Here is a 14,948-nt window from a genome sequence, read left to right on the forward strand (position 1 = left end):
GCTGCAAGAAGTTTGTTGATCTAGTGGCTTGTTGGGTGGTCGGAGATCAGACCCTCAGTACAATTCTGTTGTCTTCCTCTGGAACTGTGAAAGACGTCCACACCTCAACATATTTTGCCGTCCTGACAGCTTGCTGCAGTTGTTGTTGTTCTTCTCTGTGTTTAATCAATCAATCAATCAATTTTATTTATAAAGCCCAACATCACAAATCACAATTTGCCTCACAGGGCTTTACAGCATACGACGTTTATTGGCGGCTCACAAACCAAGTTTAGATGTACATGTACCACCACACTGTATCAGGTGTGTAGATGATGCCCTTGTTAAGTCAATAAAAGCAGACTGGCTTTGTATTATTGACACTGATAATCGGCTAAAATATTAATTATCCAAATAATGCATGATTATAAAAATGTCCCATTGTCGGCCTGATATATATATAATGCATCCCTAATACACACATTCATACTGTCGGGCCAAACCAGAAGTCAGCTTGATTGCAACAGTAAGAACCTCCAAAATAGAAGTAATCACCAAAGCAGTGGCCTAATACCAAATAGTTTGTTATAGTCAGAACAATTCTAGCAGATATAATAAATTATATATAAATCTGTTATATACCTTGACACAGGTCTCACACCTGCCTACTGGATACTGTATATTAATATTAATATCACCAGCCTGATAATCCAGACTGTTTGACCTTTGTTAAGTCTGACAATGTGTCCATTACAGTGAGCCAATTTTTCTTTAGGAGGGATTGTTCATGTTCTTGTCTCTAGTGAATATCTTATCCTCCACACCTGCATCAGTCAACACACAAGCTTCAGTAGAGGTCACCAGGGGTCTCATTAATAAATCAGTGTGAAGGATCCATACTAAAAATGTCCATATGAACAAAAGCCAAAACTGGTATGTGGCAAAAAATATTCGACAATTTCTACAATCAGGCTTCCAACTCTCCATGTGCATTGCCAAATACTCGTCTCCAAAATGTCTGTAAGCATGGGTCAAAGTTTCTCCCATCATGGCTGTTTTTATAGATCACACTCTTTGTGTGGGAAGTGGCGTATGCCTCCTTCAGGCCTCGTTTTGTATGTACGCAGTGTTTATAAATGAGACCCCAGGAGCAGTTAACTTAAGGTTTTTCAGGATGATCAAACAAACATGTCACTTTGAGAGTTGTGTCTCCTGTAGGTTGAAGGATAGCTGCGTCAGTTTCATCCACGTTCATCAGTAGATTTGTGGTAATGTTTCTGTGGTTTATGGAAGAAGCTGGAAAGCTATAAGAATGACGTCCCCCTTTCTGTTGCCAACAAAGCTCTTATTGCTTGATTGTTTCTTCACCAGGTAAAAACCACCATCAATAAACACAAGACCACAACTGTTTCACTCACTGAATGAATCGGAGGTGTGGGCTCATTCATTACGACTATGACTCATCTTCCGCACATTTCCATACACTCACAAGTAAACTCAAGGCTTCAAATGGAAGTTAATCGGCTAAGAACGAGACGACGCTTGTAACAACAGCAGAGCAGATACAAGAGCAGGAAGTGAGATGCTCTGCTCGTGTGTCCAGCAGAGAACGACAGGGTTGTGATTCGCTCTGGCAGCAGTGGTGCAGTCCAGACAACATTAGGAGCCACTTCATAGAGTGGCATCCACGCTGTCGTTATGAAAATGTCGCTGATCTTTTGTGACAGGAAAGCCTTCAAAATCACCCATTCAATTTTTTGAAGGAAAAATTATTTTCTTTCACTTCTCAGATATGAATTAAACATTGAATTGACATTTTGCCAAAGCAACAAGTAGATACTGGAATGACAAATTAGCTTGAAGAGCAGGAGTTCAAATGAATAATTTATCTGTACAAACACTGCATACTCAAGTCTCAGAGAAGGAATTTTAATTGTCTTAAATTGCTTTGCTTTTAAAAGGCAGTGTCTATATAATGAAACTCTGGATCACTGCTCTTTGTGTGAAAGCAGTTAATTATTAATATGCCAGTCATGAGTGTGAATTTGACTGATAGCTGGGTGTAGGGCTACATGGAGGAAATGGAAAATGGGTCATACAACAGAACAAAGTCACTGCTGGCGCTGGGTTGTGACCCACGAGATGTTGATGACGTCTGTGTGTGTAAAATCTTTATCTGGTTGTGCAATAAATGCTTTCCAAGGTAATGCACGTAATATACATGAGGTTATAGGCATGTCACGATACTAGAAATGTATAAGTCGATACCAATATCAGTTGAATTCCACGATTCTTGATACCCAATTCAATACTACGGTAAAAAACAAAAACAAAACAATAATAAATTCCATGTACACTCTATTGTTAATAATATTTAATCTAAATCTAATTCAAATTTTGTTATTAATCACAGATGGTTCCCCTCTGACACAAAGTACCAGTCTATGTGGGCTCATGAGATTTTGTGGGAGATGAAACATTTGTTCATATATAGCCTTCATTATATCAACATATTTCTCCTCCCTTGATGTTCTTCAGCACTTGTACATTAAAGATTTGACAGCTGGTGTTTGTGGTATTTGTCCCACCCCTCCTCCACTGTGACTGGATGCCTGGGTAAAAAGTTATAGTGATAATCCAGTGTGTAACGCAGCGCTTAGGACAAGATAGACACTCAGTACTTTGTCACATTGCTGCTGTTAGTAGCTAAGTGTAAATACGCGGTGCTCCCATTGAAAAGAAGTAACAAAATACACTGGCATCTGGAAAAAAACATTATTTCTTTTCGATGAGACAAGACGAAGTTGTCTCTCCAGCTGCACTTGTCTCCATCTCCCACGTGTTGTTGTTCTTCTTCCTTCGGAATTTATCAGCAGACCTGAGGCCTGTACTACGAAGCCAGTTCAACTTACCTACGATTTCTTTTGTTATCTGGTTTGACTAACCCTAACACTGGCCATCTGGATAACAGGTACTACAAAGCTGGCTATCAACTAGTTCAGTCAGCTCTGGGTTTTCCTATCCAGTTGCAAGCGTGTTCACGTAAAAGAAGCGTGGGTGTTAACTACAGGCAACATCATCAGAACCATGAATGAAGAAGGTTACTTCCTATCGATTGAGATGAAACGGTACTGAAAGTATCTGCAACTGCAAGACAGTAAAAGTCAGTGATGCGGGATGTACAGTAAATGATACTCTTTAATCTTATCACGAAAAATGTAGAAATATTGTAAATACTATCCAAAAGTACACTGTTGGCCAAGACTTAAATTACGTGTAGGTATCACTGAGCTACACGTGACATTAATATAGAGTTTTTGCTGACAAACTCCTCTGAATATGTCACATACTGTAAAACACTAGACCGTTTCTGCTACTGAAGTAAAAGGTTGAAAAGTAGTTAATGACTGATGAGGTCTGTCTGACTCAATTGTTGCATTAATAATAACGGGAGCCAATTAACAGTTTTTGGTGTCTCATGTTATTTTGAGCTGCAGTGTCACCACTGTGACTGTCAGAGTGTAAAACAGCAACACTGTCACTGCGGACTAAAATAAACCTTGCATAATTTCAAATAGTGCTAAAATCATGTGTTTAGTGTTGTAAACGAGTTCTCCATTTATTAGAAGCTCTGGTTTAAAACCAGTGGAAATAGAGCCCTGGAACAATGAAATGATTCTACTGACCTATAACAATATATAGGCTATGCTTTTTTGACTGAGACTCTGGACTTTTGTCCATGGATTCATTTTTTTTTTCAGTGATCTGATTGGTCAGAGGTCGGGGTGTTGACAGGCTGTGAGCCGATACTCTGAAGTTAACCTGCTCAGGTGCAGGTCAGCTGTTCAGCATAAGGGTGAGGTTACCTCTTTAACTCCAAATCCTGGTTTGTAGTACAGGCCTCTGGACACTTGAAGACATAGATTAAGATTTTATTGCGTACCTACATGTCAATAAAGGGGCTGGCCCAAACCGGTCTCTCTGACCTTTTACGACCACACGACACGGGGCGCCCAGTAGCTCACCTGGTAGAGTGGATGCTCCATGTACAAAGGCTTTGTCCTTGTTGCAGCGGCCTCAGGTTCAATTCCAACCCCTGGCCCTTTGCTGCATGTCATCCCCCCTCTCCCCCCCTTTCAAACTAAAGCTGTCCTTCAAAATAAAGACAAACAGCCAAATAAATAATCTTAAAGAAAAAAAACAAAACATACATCCTCCCCAAAGGTCACTCATGTCAGTTGACAAATTGCTTCTTGTTGTCCAAAGATCGAGACTGAAGCACAGGGGAGATCGCGGCTTCTCAGTTGTAGCCCGCAAACTCTGGAACGAGTTGCCTCTACATGTTAGCAGGCACTGACACTGCCTGTTTTAAATCATGTCTTCAAACACATTTTTATTCTCTGGTTTTTAAATCACTCTGAGCATTGCTTTTGTTATATTATTGTCCTTGTGTCTTTAAAACTTGTGTCTTAACTGTGATGATCTCTGTGTTTTCCCTGTGTCATTTATTTTCTGTTTTTATGTTCTCCTGTGTTGTTTTCTCATCTTACAGCACTTACATAACTGTTGTTTCTATGTGCTTTATAATTAATTTTGGATTGGATTGAAGGCATTTATGCTGCCTCATCAGGTCTGGAAGGATTTCATCCCTGGTACCTCTCATACTGAAGGAAAATGAGTTCTGATTTTTGGCGTCAATTTGGTACCAAAGTAAAGGTTCTTGAAACATCCCTATGAGGTTATTAAATCTATATTCTTTCAGTGTTGCCAGGGGTTTAATACTTAAATACTCTAATTATAATAAACGTGACCAACCTGCAAAGTTCAGACGGCGGATGTGCTTGAGCAGATGAGTGCCATTGATGGGATCCATTTTGGCGCAGAGGCCCACCTTCCCCGGGCAGAGCTCCTGATGCATGTTGTGCAGAGCATGAGCCATAGCGTAGACCGCATCGATCACAAACTGCACCTTTCCTTCCTGTTCGTAGTTGGAGTCCTTTCCTATCCGCTCCTGATCTGTAGGACACAGACACATGTATGTTAGTCACATCACATACTTCATTATGATGTATTGTGTGGTTACATGCAGCTGAATCATGCAGGGTGCATCCTGTGTGGTCACTCATTTGGCTCATTGTTAAACATGTCAAGTGTGAGGTTGAGTCGCACATTCATATCTATGTAGTTCAACAATCCTAAGGGAGGCTGAAAAGGGTTTCACGAGTGTATTTAAATACATGATCAGTACTTCTAACAGCCACATCATGCAATCAAGAAAAATGTGTTCACTTAAAGACTCAAGTGGTTTCAATGAACGGGTCCAGCTTAAAGAATTATCCACTTGTGAGTTTGTCCCTGGTCCTTATTTGAAGTAGGCTGATGATGAAGCAGCATATTTAGTGCTTGTCCCAGACAACTAATATCCATAATAGTGCCAAAAAAAGATTTTTGAAGAGAGCCATCATGAAACCCAATTATAGATTTACTTGAATATTCTACTCTGTTTACGAACAGTTACTAAAACGTGTGTTTTCGACACTTCTACCCTCGAGTCACACCCACTTTGGAGAGCAGCTCAGGTTGGACAGGATGCTTCTGTGCACTTGCAGTGAGCTGAACTTTTTAAATGGAGGGTGTGGCGTCAGTCCAAAAGGCGTAGAAGAAAATGCATCGCTCCTCAGTCTTGTTCTTTCTACACTGAATGAGTCTTGCCTCTTGCAATTAGCTAGAAGGTAAATATCTGGATCGCTGCAAAGGAGCAAATCAATTCCAATATCTGGAGTGCAAGGTTTTCTCCTTCGGGAAATCTCATCAGTTAAAAACAAAAACTCTTTCTCGTTTCTGTTGCAGGAACACCTGGATTTCCCTCTGAGTGACTTTGTTCACATTAGGTCTTGGACCTACACGTCTATTCCATTAATCATGACCTATATGCCCTGTGCCATTTTCCATTAGCAACTTTAAAACATGGATATACGTTCCACTGTGATCAAATCCTGACCCGCTCGGCTGAATGTCCAACTGTGAATTAAGTCGTGAGGAATCAGAGCAGCAGGAAATGGAGACATCCATTCACAGGACGGGGATAATCCGCTCATAGGCTCAATGTAATAACTGGTGATAGGAGTTTATTAATCCTGGCCCAGGTTGTTCCATAGGTTTTTGTGACTGTTAATTGCTGTGAGGAGGTGGGGTCTGAGAAGGAGATACAGCATGCCAATCCCAACTTCTCCTTTCTCCTCACGAGCCTCAAATCCAAAAGCCGTCTCAGTGTAAATGTGCTGTATGTGCAAAAGAGATTATAAAAAGCAGGTGTGTTCAATTGAGATTAACAGTAGACTAATTACCAGGGATGAGCTAATGATAGAGCTGCATGTATTTATAAACATGCCAAATGGAATTATTAATTAAGCTTTGCAAGTTAATGTGCACACAATGGGGATGTGCAGCGGAAATTTCTGCAACACTGGCTGTACTGGTGGATGCAAAATTACCTGATGGTATGTGGAGCTCTTTATTTAGCAAAAATGTGCCATTTGCGCCACTTCTGTGCCATTTTTTATAAAGATTAAAACTTTAAATGTGAATTATAAATGGGCCAATTTGTTTGGATAATGTACTCTAATGCCATGTTCACACCCGACACGGAAGCACCCTTATATGTAGGATCTATGAGGCGCATTTTCTGTGCCAGTCAGCAGGCAATTCTGCTCCTCTGCTCTGTTCAAATCACACGTACAGCTCCATCTCTGTCTGCATGTGTCTCTCTGTGTGTCCGTTAGTCTCTTTTGTTTTTTCTTTAGACACAACTGACAAATATGTGAAACCATGGGGTGCATATTCTATCATTTATCATAATCACATCATTTTTATCATGTCTAATATAGCCTGAATGTCTTTCATAATAGATTATCAGTGCTTTTATTGCCATATTAGCTTGCAGCTTGCAGAAAAAATAGACCAAATATCAAAGCTGTCACTGCAGAATGTGAACTGGCTACAGAGCTCGTTGCTGCGGCACAGCCAGCGTAAACCCAACATCAGCTAGAAAGCTTTTTTGAATTCACACCCTTTGACTTAACTATGAGCCAGAAAGCTAACATTTTGCTAGCCAGATCATCAAATCCTTTACATTGCGTACGGTTGACAAACAGTAAATATAACAACGAAAATACCTCACTATCCTGCCATGTCACTGTCCCCAAATCAATATCAAGAGGTTCATGTGCAAACTATACACTGTGCCTAACTTAACAGCAGCCTGAAGTAGCAAGTTGAAAAGCGAATGGGATGTGAGATGATCTCTGATGTGATGTAAAGAATCACTAAGTTCAAAGGGCCAGTGTACTTTTTGCAGCTTGAGTGTTAAAGTCGCTCTCCTGTGATGTTCAGAGGATGAGGCACTGAAGGACTGCACTCAGTGCTGAATATAAATTTTCAGCGGAGGCTTTGACTGTGTCCCTGTTGCTGTTTACTTATATCAGACACAGACTGTAATGTAGTCAGTTCATAACGGTGACAAGACAGTTTCAAGGGAGCTACTTAGTAGGTGTCCTTAATCAGGTTTTAATGGACAACTGGGAGTCAATCAGAATCCAGTATTCACAGAGACTATGGTAAAACCAAAATAGCACCAAGAGGAAATTATGCCAAAATAATAATCTGAGAATTTCCTTCTCTAACGAAGAAAACATATTATTTCTACCATGAAAGGTTTCTAATACACTATATTTTCAGTTGAGGAATTAAAATAATAAAAAGTACACAATCACACTTTGATGTTGTGACCACTAATAATCCTACATGCATGTGCTGTGGTCATACGTCTGTTTACTGGCTACAGTTTGGACTACACATCCATTATGGAAAAGTAGCACGTCACCAACAGGCAGCACAACACAGAGTCAACAGAAAAAATGCCCTGAAGAAAAATATATGTTGTAAAGGAATGATTCATCTTGCTGAATGCCCAAACACTAAATGGAACAAGGCGACACCAGGAAACATCCATTGTAAATACATGTCCAACCTTGTACCTGCCTGTGTATAATTACCATAATTACCCTTATTCATAATCTTACCTGTGGTGTGATGTTAAGTCATTTAATTAATTATTATGATATATTGAGTGTTTCTGTGGAAATACATTCACATTTACTGGCTCAGAGCCTAGAACAAATGTAGCCTTGCATGCATGTAAATAGCTCAAGGTTTTCTATTCACTGACAGTGTGGCGGCTCGAGTTGACGTATAGATTCTACTATAGCCTCTGTTAATATTCTGGACATGTGGATACCAGTGACGCATGACCAAATATTTGTGACAGACAGTTATTTTCTAATGCAACATCTGATTTCTTAAGGTGCAAGCAATTTTCAGCAGCCACTTCAATCTGAAAGAGTGCTCACCCCCAAATCAGCAAAGGTCTCTTTCTGTTAGCCATCTTTCATTTACTACATCTCTAGCTCCTCGCTGCAGACCAGAGGCGTTTTAATGCCCCCGATTATCTCATGAGCTTTTGAAATGCATGAATTATTGTTGGAGGTTACGGCTCAGTAATTAAGGGCCACAGGGCCTTGATTGGACAGAGATTGTCACAGTTTGGCCGACATGCTTGTGCCATGGGGAATCCTGCGAGCCAGAATGGGTGTGAGAGTGATATTTCTCTTGCAGGCTTGGCAGGCCACCCACACTAACTTTGTATTGTCTCTTCTCCATAAGACCATTTCCCTTTTTCCCTGCGTCTCTCTCTCTCTCTCTCTCCAGCTCCCTCTTCATTGGCATTTTGGCGCTCTCACACACATTTTCCAGGCTGGCGTTGTGCTTTCAGAGAAATCCATTCAGATTAAGCAAAGCAGAAGCAAAGTGTGGGTGTCTTCCACTCTGAGGTGTCACACAAGACATTTTGTGACAGTGTGTGTGGGCTCAGACCTTTGACCATTTTTTTTAGCGTGCAATTGGCCACAGGCCATTCAGTCTTTTCCTGCCAAAACAGTTGGGCTGCCTCTTAAATTAATCTGACACTGGCGCTGTGTGTGCAGCTCCTTTTTCATTATTTGGCTCATTTTAAAATTTGACTTTATATCTTATAAAATCTGAATTTACAGCTAAAGCTGCTTCTCATGTCATTTTAGGGCTGGAACCAACAATTATTTCTAATTATTGATTAATCTGTAGAATTTGATTGACGTTATTTTAGACTTTAACATATACATATGAAAAAATGTGGGAAAAATGGCAACAACAGCGTCCTAGAGTCAAAGATGATTTCTCCAAATTACTTTCTTTTACCAACTACAACCCAAAGATAGTGGATTTACAAGGATTTAAAACAGAGAAAAGCAGCTGATATAAAAGACTCCCGCACACAAAAATAATAATTTTAATGCTGCTGCAATGTTTTGGTGACTAGACCTTCACCAGGCGACCATTGGCCTTCAACAGTTTCGTTACAAAACTGTTTGCCTGATGAAGGTCTAGTCACCAAAACATTGCAGGAGTCATTTTTTTCCAATCACTTTTATTCCTCTCATCCCTCTCCTATGCACCTGTTTGAAAATATATGTGCGAACTATTCCTACATTTGAGAAGCTGAGATCAGCAAATGTTTTTCTCTTAATAAATCACAAATTAACAATCTGTTATCAAAGCTGCTACTGACAAAAAACAAAACAAAACACAGTTTGGGCGGATGCAAGAGCCAAGAATTTATTGATAAATTTCAACATCCATGTGTTAAAGTTGGGGTAGGCAGTTTGTTTTGAGGGTATCATTGTAATTCAAGTGGACTGAGTGAAAACAAGACTTCTGCACCTCCTCTTGACTCTGTTTCCCAGCTTTGGAAGATTGGACCTGTGATGGGAGACTATGGCCAATCACAGGAGGGCATTCCTATTGGTTAAATGCAAATGTGAGAGCACTCCCCTTCGGTGAGGAGAGTCCTGCAGAGGAAGTTGCTATTCAAGCATCTGCAACAACTGGCTACACTGTAGAGCAACCCAAAAAAGAGTTTGAAGTAGCGTCTGACAATAAACGAAATTTAAAAAAAAAAAAAAAAAAAAAAAAGTATGTCAATGTCAGCTTTTAGAGATGGACAAAAATGTTCACTTATTCAATGTTTCAATGTCTAAGGATATGTTTATGTAGCTAATGTTACCTAGAGCCTCAAATCACAATGTGGCATCTAAAAGAGCTTTTATAGGCACAGACCTTCAGAAAGTGACATCAACTCGAATTCAGCCAGCATAAACCCCAGCACCGGGGGTCTGATCCAGCCCGACTCCCCAAGGAATCAGCAAACTTTCTGTTGCTGCCCTTACACAGGTTAGACCCAGCCCACGTGACACCCAGTGCTGGTGTGTGCACTGGCTAAAGCTGGCTTATTGAAGGCTACTGCCCGCTCTCCTCCCGGCAAAGTAGTCTCTAGCTTTAGGAAATGAGGCGCAGTAAGGGTGGGATCTCATTTGTGGTCTGATAAACAGAGAAAGAACTCCACAGTGAATTAAGAGAGAGAGAGGGACTGACATGCAGCAAAGGGCCACAGGCTGGAGTCGAACCCGGGCCACTGCGGCAACAGCCTTATACATGGGGCGCCCCAAGGCTACACATTTTGACAACTGGGGAATGTTAATGAAAATTAAAATGTCCAAAAAGGATCTTAAAGCCACAGGGAGCCATTAAAGAGGGGTTAAAGAGTCGCAGGTTGCCCATCCCTGAGCTGGACAAAGTAGAGAATAAAATCTCTGTTATCTGGTTTATGTTCTCTGCATGTGGGTGTCTGTACTATTTTATCATGGCCAAATGATTCCTTTCTACTGATCCCCGAGAGTTCAATGTCTACCGGGTCTACACTGGTATTAACTGCCTCCAGGAAACAGCCAAAGACAATTAGATATTTTCCTCAAAACATTCAACCCTATTCTATGTTGTATTTATTTTCATCATACAAAAGAAAATCTCCCCCCACACCACTAACCAGAATGCATGCTGGGAAAGGCTCCAGCCTCCTGCAACCCTGAACAGGATAAGCGGTTTAAAAAATAGATGCTTGGATGACAAAGCAAAGCACACACTTGGTTTATCTGCATTGCTGTGTTTCCTGCTGCTCCCACATCATTAATATGCAGGAGATATAAGGAGCCTATGAGATGTGTCCCTGCTCTACCTCACCGCTCCTTCCCACATTAATCAATATCGCTATTACATCTCCTTCATTCACATACAAAAGACAGGTCTCTCTTTTTTTTTTTTTTTCCAGTCACTCATTCCCTCCTTATCCTTTGATCATGCTGAGCCGTCTAACCCTCTCAGGACACCGATAATTCTGCAGCATGCCCCATGTGGTTCTCTCAAAGCTGCCTCAGAGACTCTGCAAAGCTCTCCACCAGTGGAGAGGCACCACGAGTGTCACACTTCAACCTCAAACAAATGCTGTGAGACTCTCTCTCCTCATGAAGCACAGCGGATAGTGAAGTTTAACACTACGATGTCTGTAATGAGAAAGGCTGGTCACAGAAGAGCTACTGACTGCACTGACACAGGTACCTACCACAGTCAATCCTGCTATAGTGAGAGTGTTAACCATGTCAGGAAATTAACCCCTCCACCTGGGTTTTATAAAAGAGTAAATTACGTAAAGCACATTTTAAGACTACAAAGAGTTAGTCAAAGTATGTAATCACCGCAGATCATTTACTTTTATATCAACTTGACTGGGTTTTTGATGTCTTACAGCATCAGCAATCACTTCAGTCAATTATTTGGTTGACTGCTCAAGATTTAGGCGCTGTGTGTCTCATAATCAGTTTATTCTACAGCGTGGAAGAAACGTGCTTTCTCCCATTTGCAGTTTCAGTTTCATCCTTTTGTGTTTAGTTTTATACAGTCATATTTTTAAGGGTTCTTGTCTTGCTTGTTTACAAACCTGCAGATAAAATATAAATCTAGTGAACAGCTTCACAATTTCAAGCAGGCCATATTTATTTTACGGGTGGAATTTTATACTTTTACTGTTATATAAGACAATAGTTTATGTGTGTCTATTAATTAGTTTTGCCTGTGTTGCCATAGCCTGATACTTTATATCTTATTCCTCTCTGCCAGACATATTCATTGTTGTCCAAAAGAGTTCTAAGACCTCTAAATGGTTGAATGTAAGAAATACAACCTCTGATTGGTTGAGGGTCAGAAACACAGCCTCTAATTGGTTCACAAGTCAGAAACACAGCCTCCGATTGGTCAACCGGTTAAAAACTCAGCCTTTAAATAAACTTCAGATCAGAAACACAGCCTCCGATTGGTCAACCGGTAAAAAACTCAGCCTTTAAATAAACTTCAGATCAGAAACACAGCCTCCGATTGGTCAACCGGTAAAAAACTCAGCCTTTAAATAAACTTCAGATCAGAAACACAGCCTCCGATTGGTCAACCGGTTAAAAACTCAGCCTTTAAATAAACTTCAGATCAGAAACACAGCCTCCGATTGGTCAACCGGTAAAAAACTCAGCCTTTAAATAAACTTCAGATCAGAAACACAGCCTCCGATTGGTCAACCGGTTAAAAACTCAGCCTTTAAATAAACTTCAAATCAGAAACACAGCCTTTAAATAGCCTGCAAATCAGAAACACAGCCTCCGATTGGTCAACCGGTTAAAAACTCAGCCTTTAAATAAACTTCAAATCAGAAACACAGCCTCCGATTGGTCAACTGGTTAAAAACTCAGCCTTTAAATAAACTTCAAATCAGAAACACAGCCTTTAAATAGTCTGCAAATCAGAAACACAGCCTCCGATTGGTCAACCAGTTAAAAACTCAGCCTTTAAATAGACTGCAAATCAGAAACACAGCCTCCGATTGGTCAACTGGTTAAAAACCCAGCCTTTAAATAAACTTCAAATCAGAAACACAGCCTTTAAATAAACTTCAAATCAGAAACACAGCCTCCGATTGGTCAACCGGTTAAAAACTCAGCCTTTAAATAAACTGCAAATCAGAAACACAGCCTCTGAATGGCTGACAAGTCAAAAACACAGCTTAGAGTCCAGAGTTAACTACTATAGTGTCCAGTATGTCAGATTTTACCCATCAGTCTTCTTCAACCCTTGGTGGTGAGACAGACGTGCATGCAGCTCAGCTGGAAAAGCTCAGCATCTGTGATATAGTGGACACTTTATTATCAGATAACGTTACAAACATCACAGATATTCTTCACTTGCCTGATCGAACAACAGCATGAGGCATTACACTTGCCTGAACACAGAGTGTACTTGCTTCAGGCAAGCGTTAATGTCGAGCCCTGCATCTATACTGCCTTGAAAGCATAGACCGTTGCTGTTGAGACAAGCTTGTCATCTGACAGCGCAATGCAACGCTCTCTCTCTCGCTCTTGTTAAAAGTCAATCTACCTCACCCAGCAGTCAATCTCTCTCTCTTTGTCTTTCTGCAAGCTTATACAAATAATTATCCAGCCAGATCATCCAAACAAAATGCTGTTTCCTTAAATACAATGAAATGTCAGTGTTCTAAATGAATGGATGTTTTGGTCTACATGATAGATAGAATACCATGTTTCATTTTCGCACCATTTGAGCAACATACCCATGTGTGTTGCTTGTAATAAATACAAACTGTCACGGGTAAATAATAAGCTATCTGTGCACTGAAAATGTTTCACAAAAAGAGTGTCATAATCAAGCAGACGTGCTGGTTGGCTTCCACAGCACAATACCAGCATTTCTGTTTTAGTGAGACTCACCACTTGGAAAACAAGCAAACCCTATTAATTTCTGTAATCAAAAGGCCCAGCCAAAATTGAAATGCTGGCGCTGTGCCTGCTCACAGGTCAGGAGGTAAAGACTGCACAGTAATTCTTCATACAGCGCTTCATGTACAGTTCTGCCTGAGGGATGTTTCCTGTGTTTACATTTGTATTGTGTATCATTTTCCTTTGTACTATGCAGCGCTGCAAAACAGACTTTGTATTTTTCTTTTCTGTGTTGCAATGACATGGTCTGTCAACAAATTACAGTACATACTAGGGTTGTCAAAAGTATCAATACTCTGAAAAGTATTGATACTTAAATGCTGTATCCGGATACAATACGTGACAACGTGTCCGACGGACACACGCTGTGCAGGCAGCGTCTGGCAGGCACAGAGCCCTCGCTGCAACCCGGCTTGTTGTCGTCGCTGTGCATGCATGCACACATTTCTGTTGCTGTAATATGGCCAGCGCGGCTGCAGGAGGATCAGAGCAGCCAGTTTTGGTCAAAAATGATAAAGGAAAAAGCTCTCTTTGGAAATATTTAGTGAAGTGAACACAGCACGCTGCAGAAGGCAGGTACAGCCCCTCCCCTCACCAGCAGCTGAGAAGCTGGTGTCGCCAGCATCAAACTAAAATATAACTTCTAACGTTAATGTGGGAGCTAAGCAGAAAACTTAATCAGTCATGCCCGTCTGTAACATTAATAGACAATGTTAGTTTAACAGGACAACACAATTATGTGTGTCTGAAAAGTTATGTTAACTGCAAAGTCACAGATTGAAGCTGAAAAAACGTTTGGTTTCTCCCATAACCCCTGGTTCTCTGATCACATAGTGAGGTAGAAACAGGATCATCCTGAGCCTAAACTACCAACTCTATTTGATCAGCAACAAAAATATGGTGCCAATTCACCAGAAGCACAGAAAATAAACAGGGCTGTAGATAAATACATTTGTATGGACAGATCTTGTTTCTGGTTGTTATTTATTTTGGGGGGAATTTTTGTTGTTATCATTGATGTTACTGTTCTGATCTTTATTTAAAAAATGACATGCCTCTTAATTTTTTGCTGCTGTATCGAAAATGGTATTGAGTATTGAATATTTTCCTGGGTATCGATATCAAGTTTGAAATTTTAGTATCGTGACAACCCTAGTACATACTGTAAAGGCTTGAATGTGAATCCAGTCCAGTCACTTTCAAACA

General features: G+C 40.5%; 1 protein-coding gene across 1 annotated transcript in view; it reads right to left on the bottom strand.

Moving 5' to 3' along the window:
• The window catches only part of LOC117257486 (metabotropic glutamate receptor 4-like), a 284,509-nt gene that overhangs the window by 41,645 nt on the left and 227,916 nt on the right, over positions 1-14,948 (bottom strand). The window contains exon 7 of the mRNA XM_033627717.2: positions 4,795-4,995. Coding sequence (XP_033483608.2) covers positions 4,795-4,995 — 201 coding nt within the window. The remainder of the gene's footprint in view (positions 1-4,794; positions 4,996-14,948) is intronic.

The sequence above is a fragment of the Epinephelus lanceolatus genome, chromosome 1, assembly GCF_041903045.1.
Source record: "Epinephelus lanceolatus isolate andai-2023 chromosome 1, ASM4190304v1, whole genome shotgun sequence".
NCBI lineage: Eukaryota > Metazoa > Chordata > Actinopteri > Perciformes > Serranidae > Epinephelus > Epinephelus lanceolatus.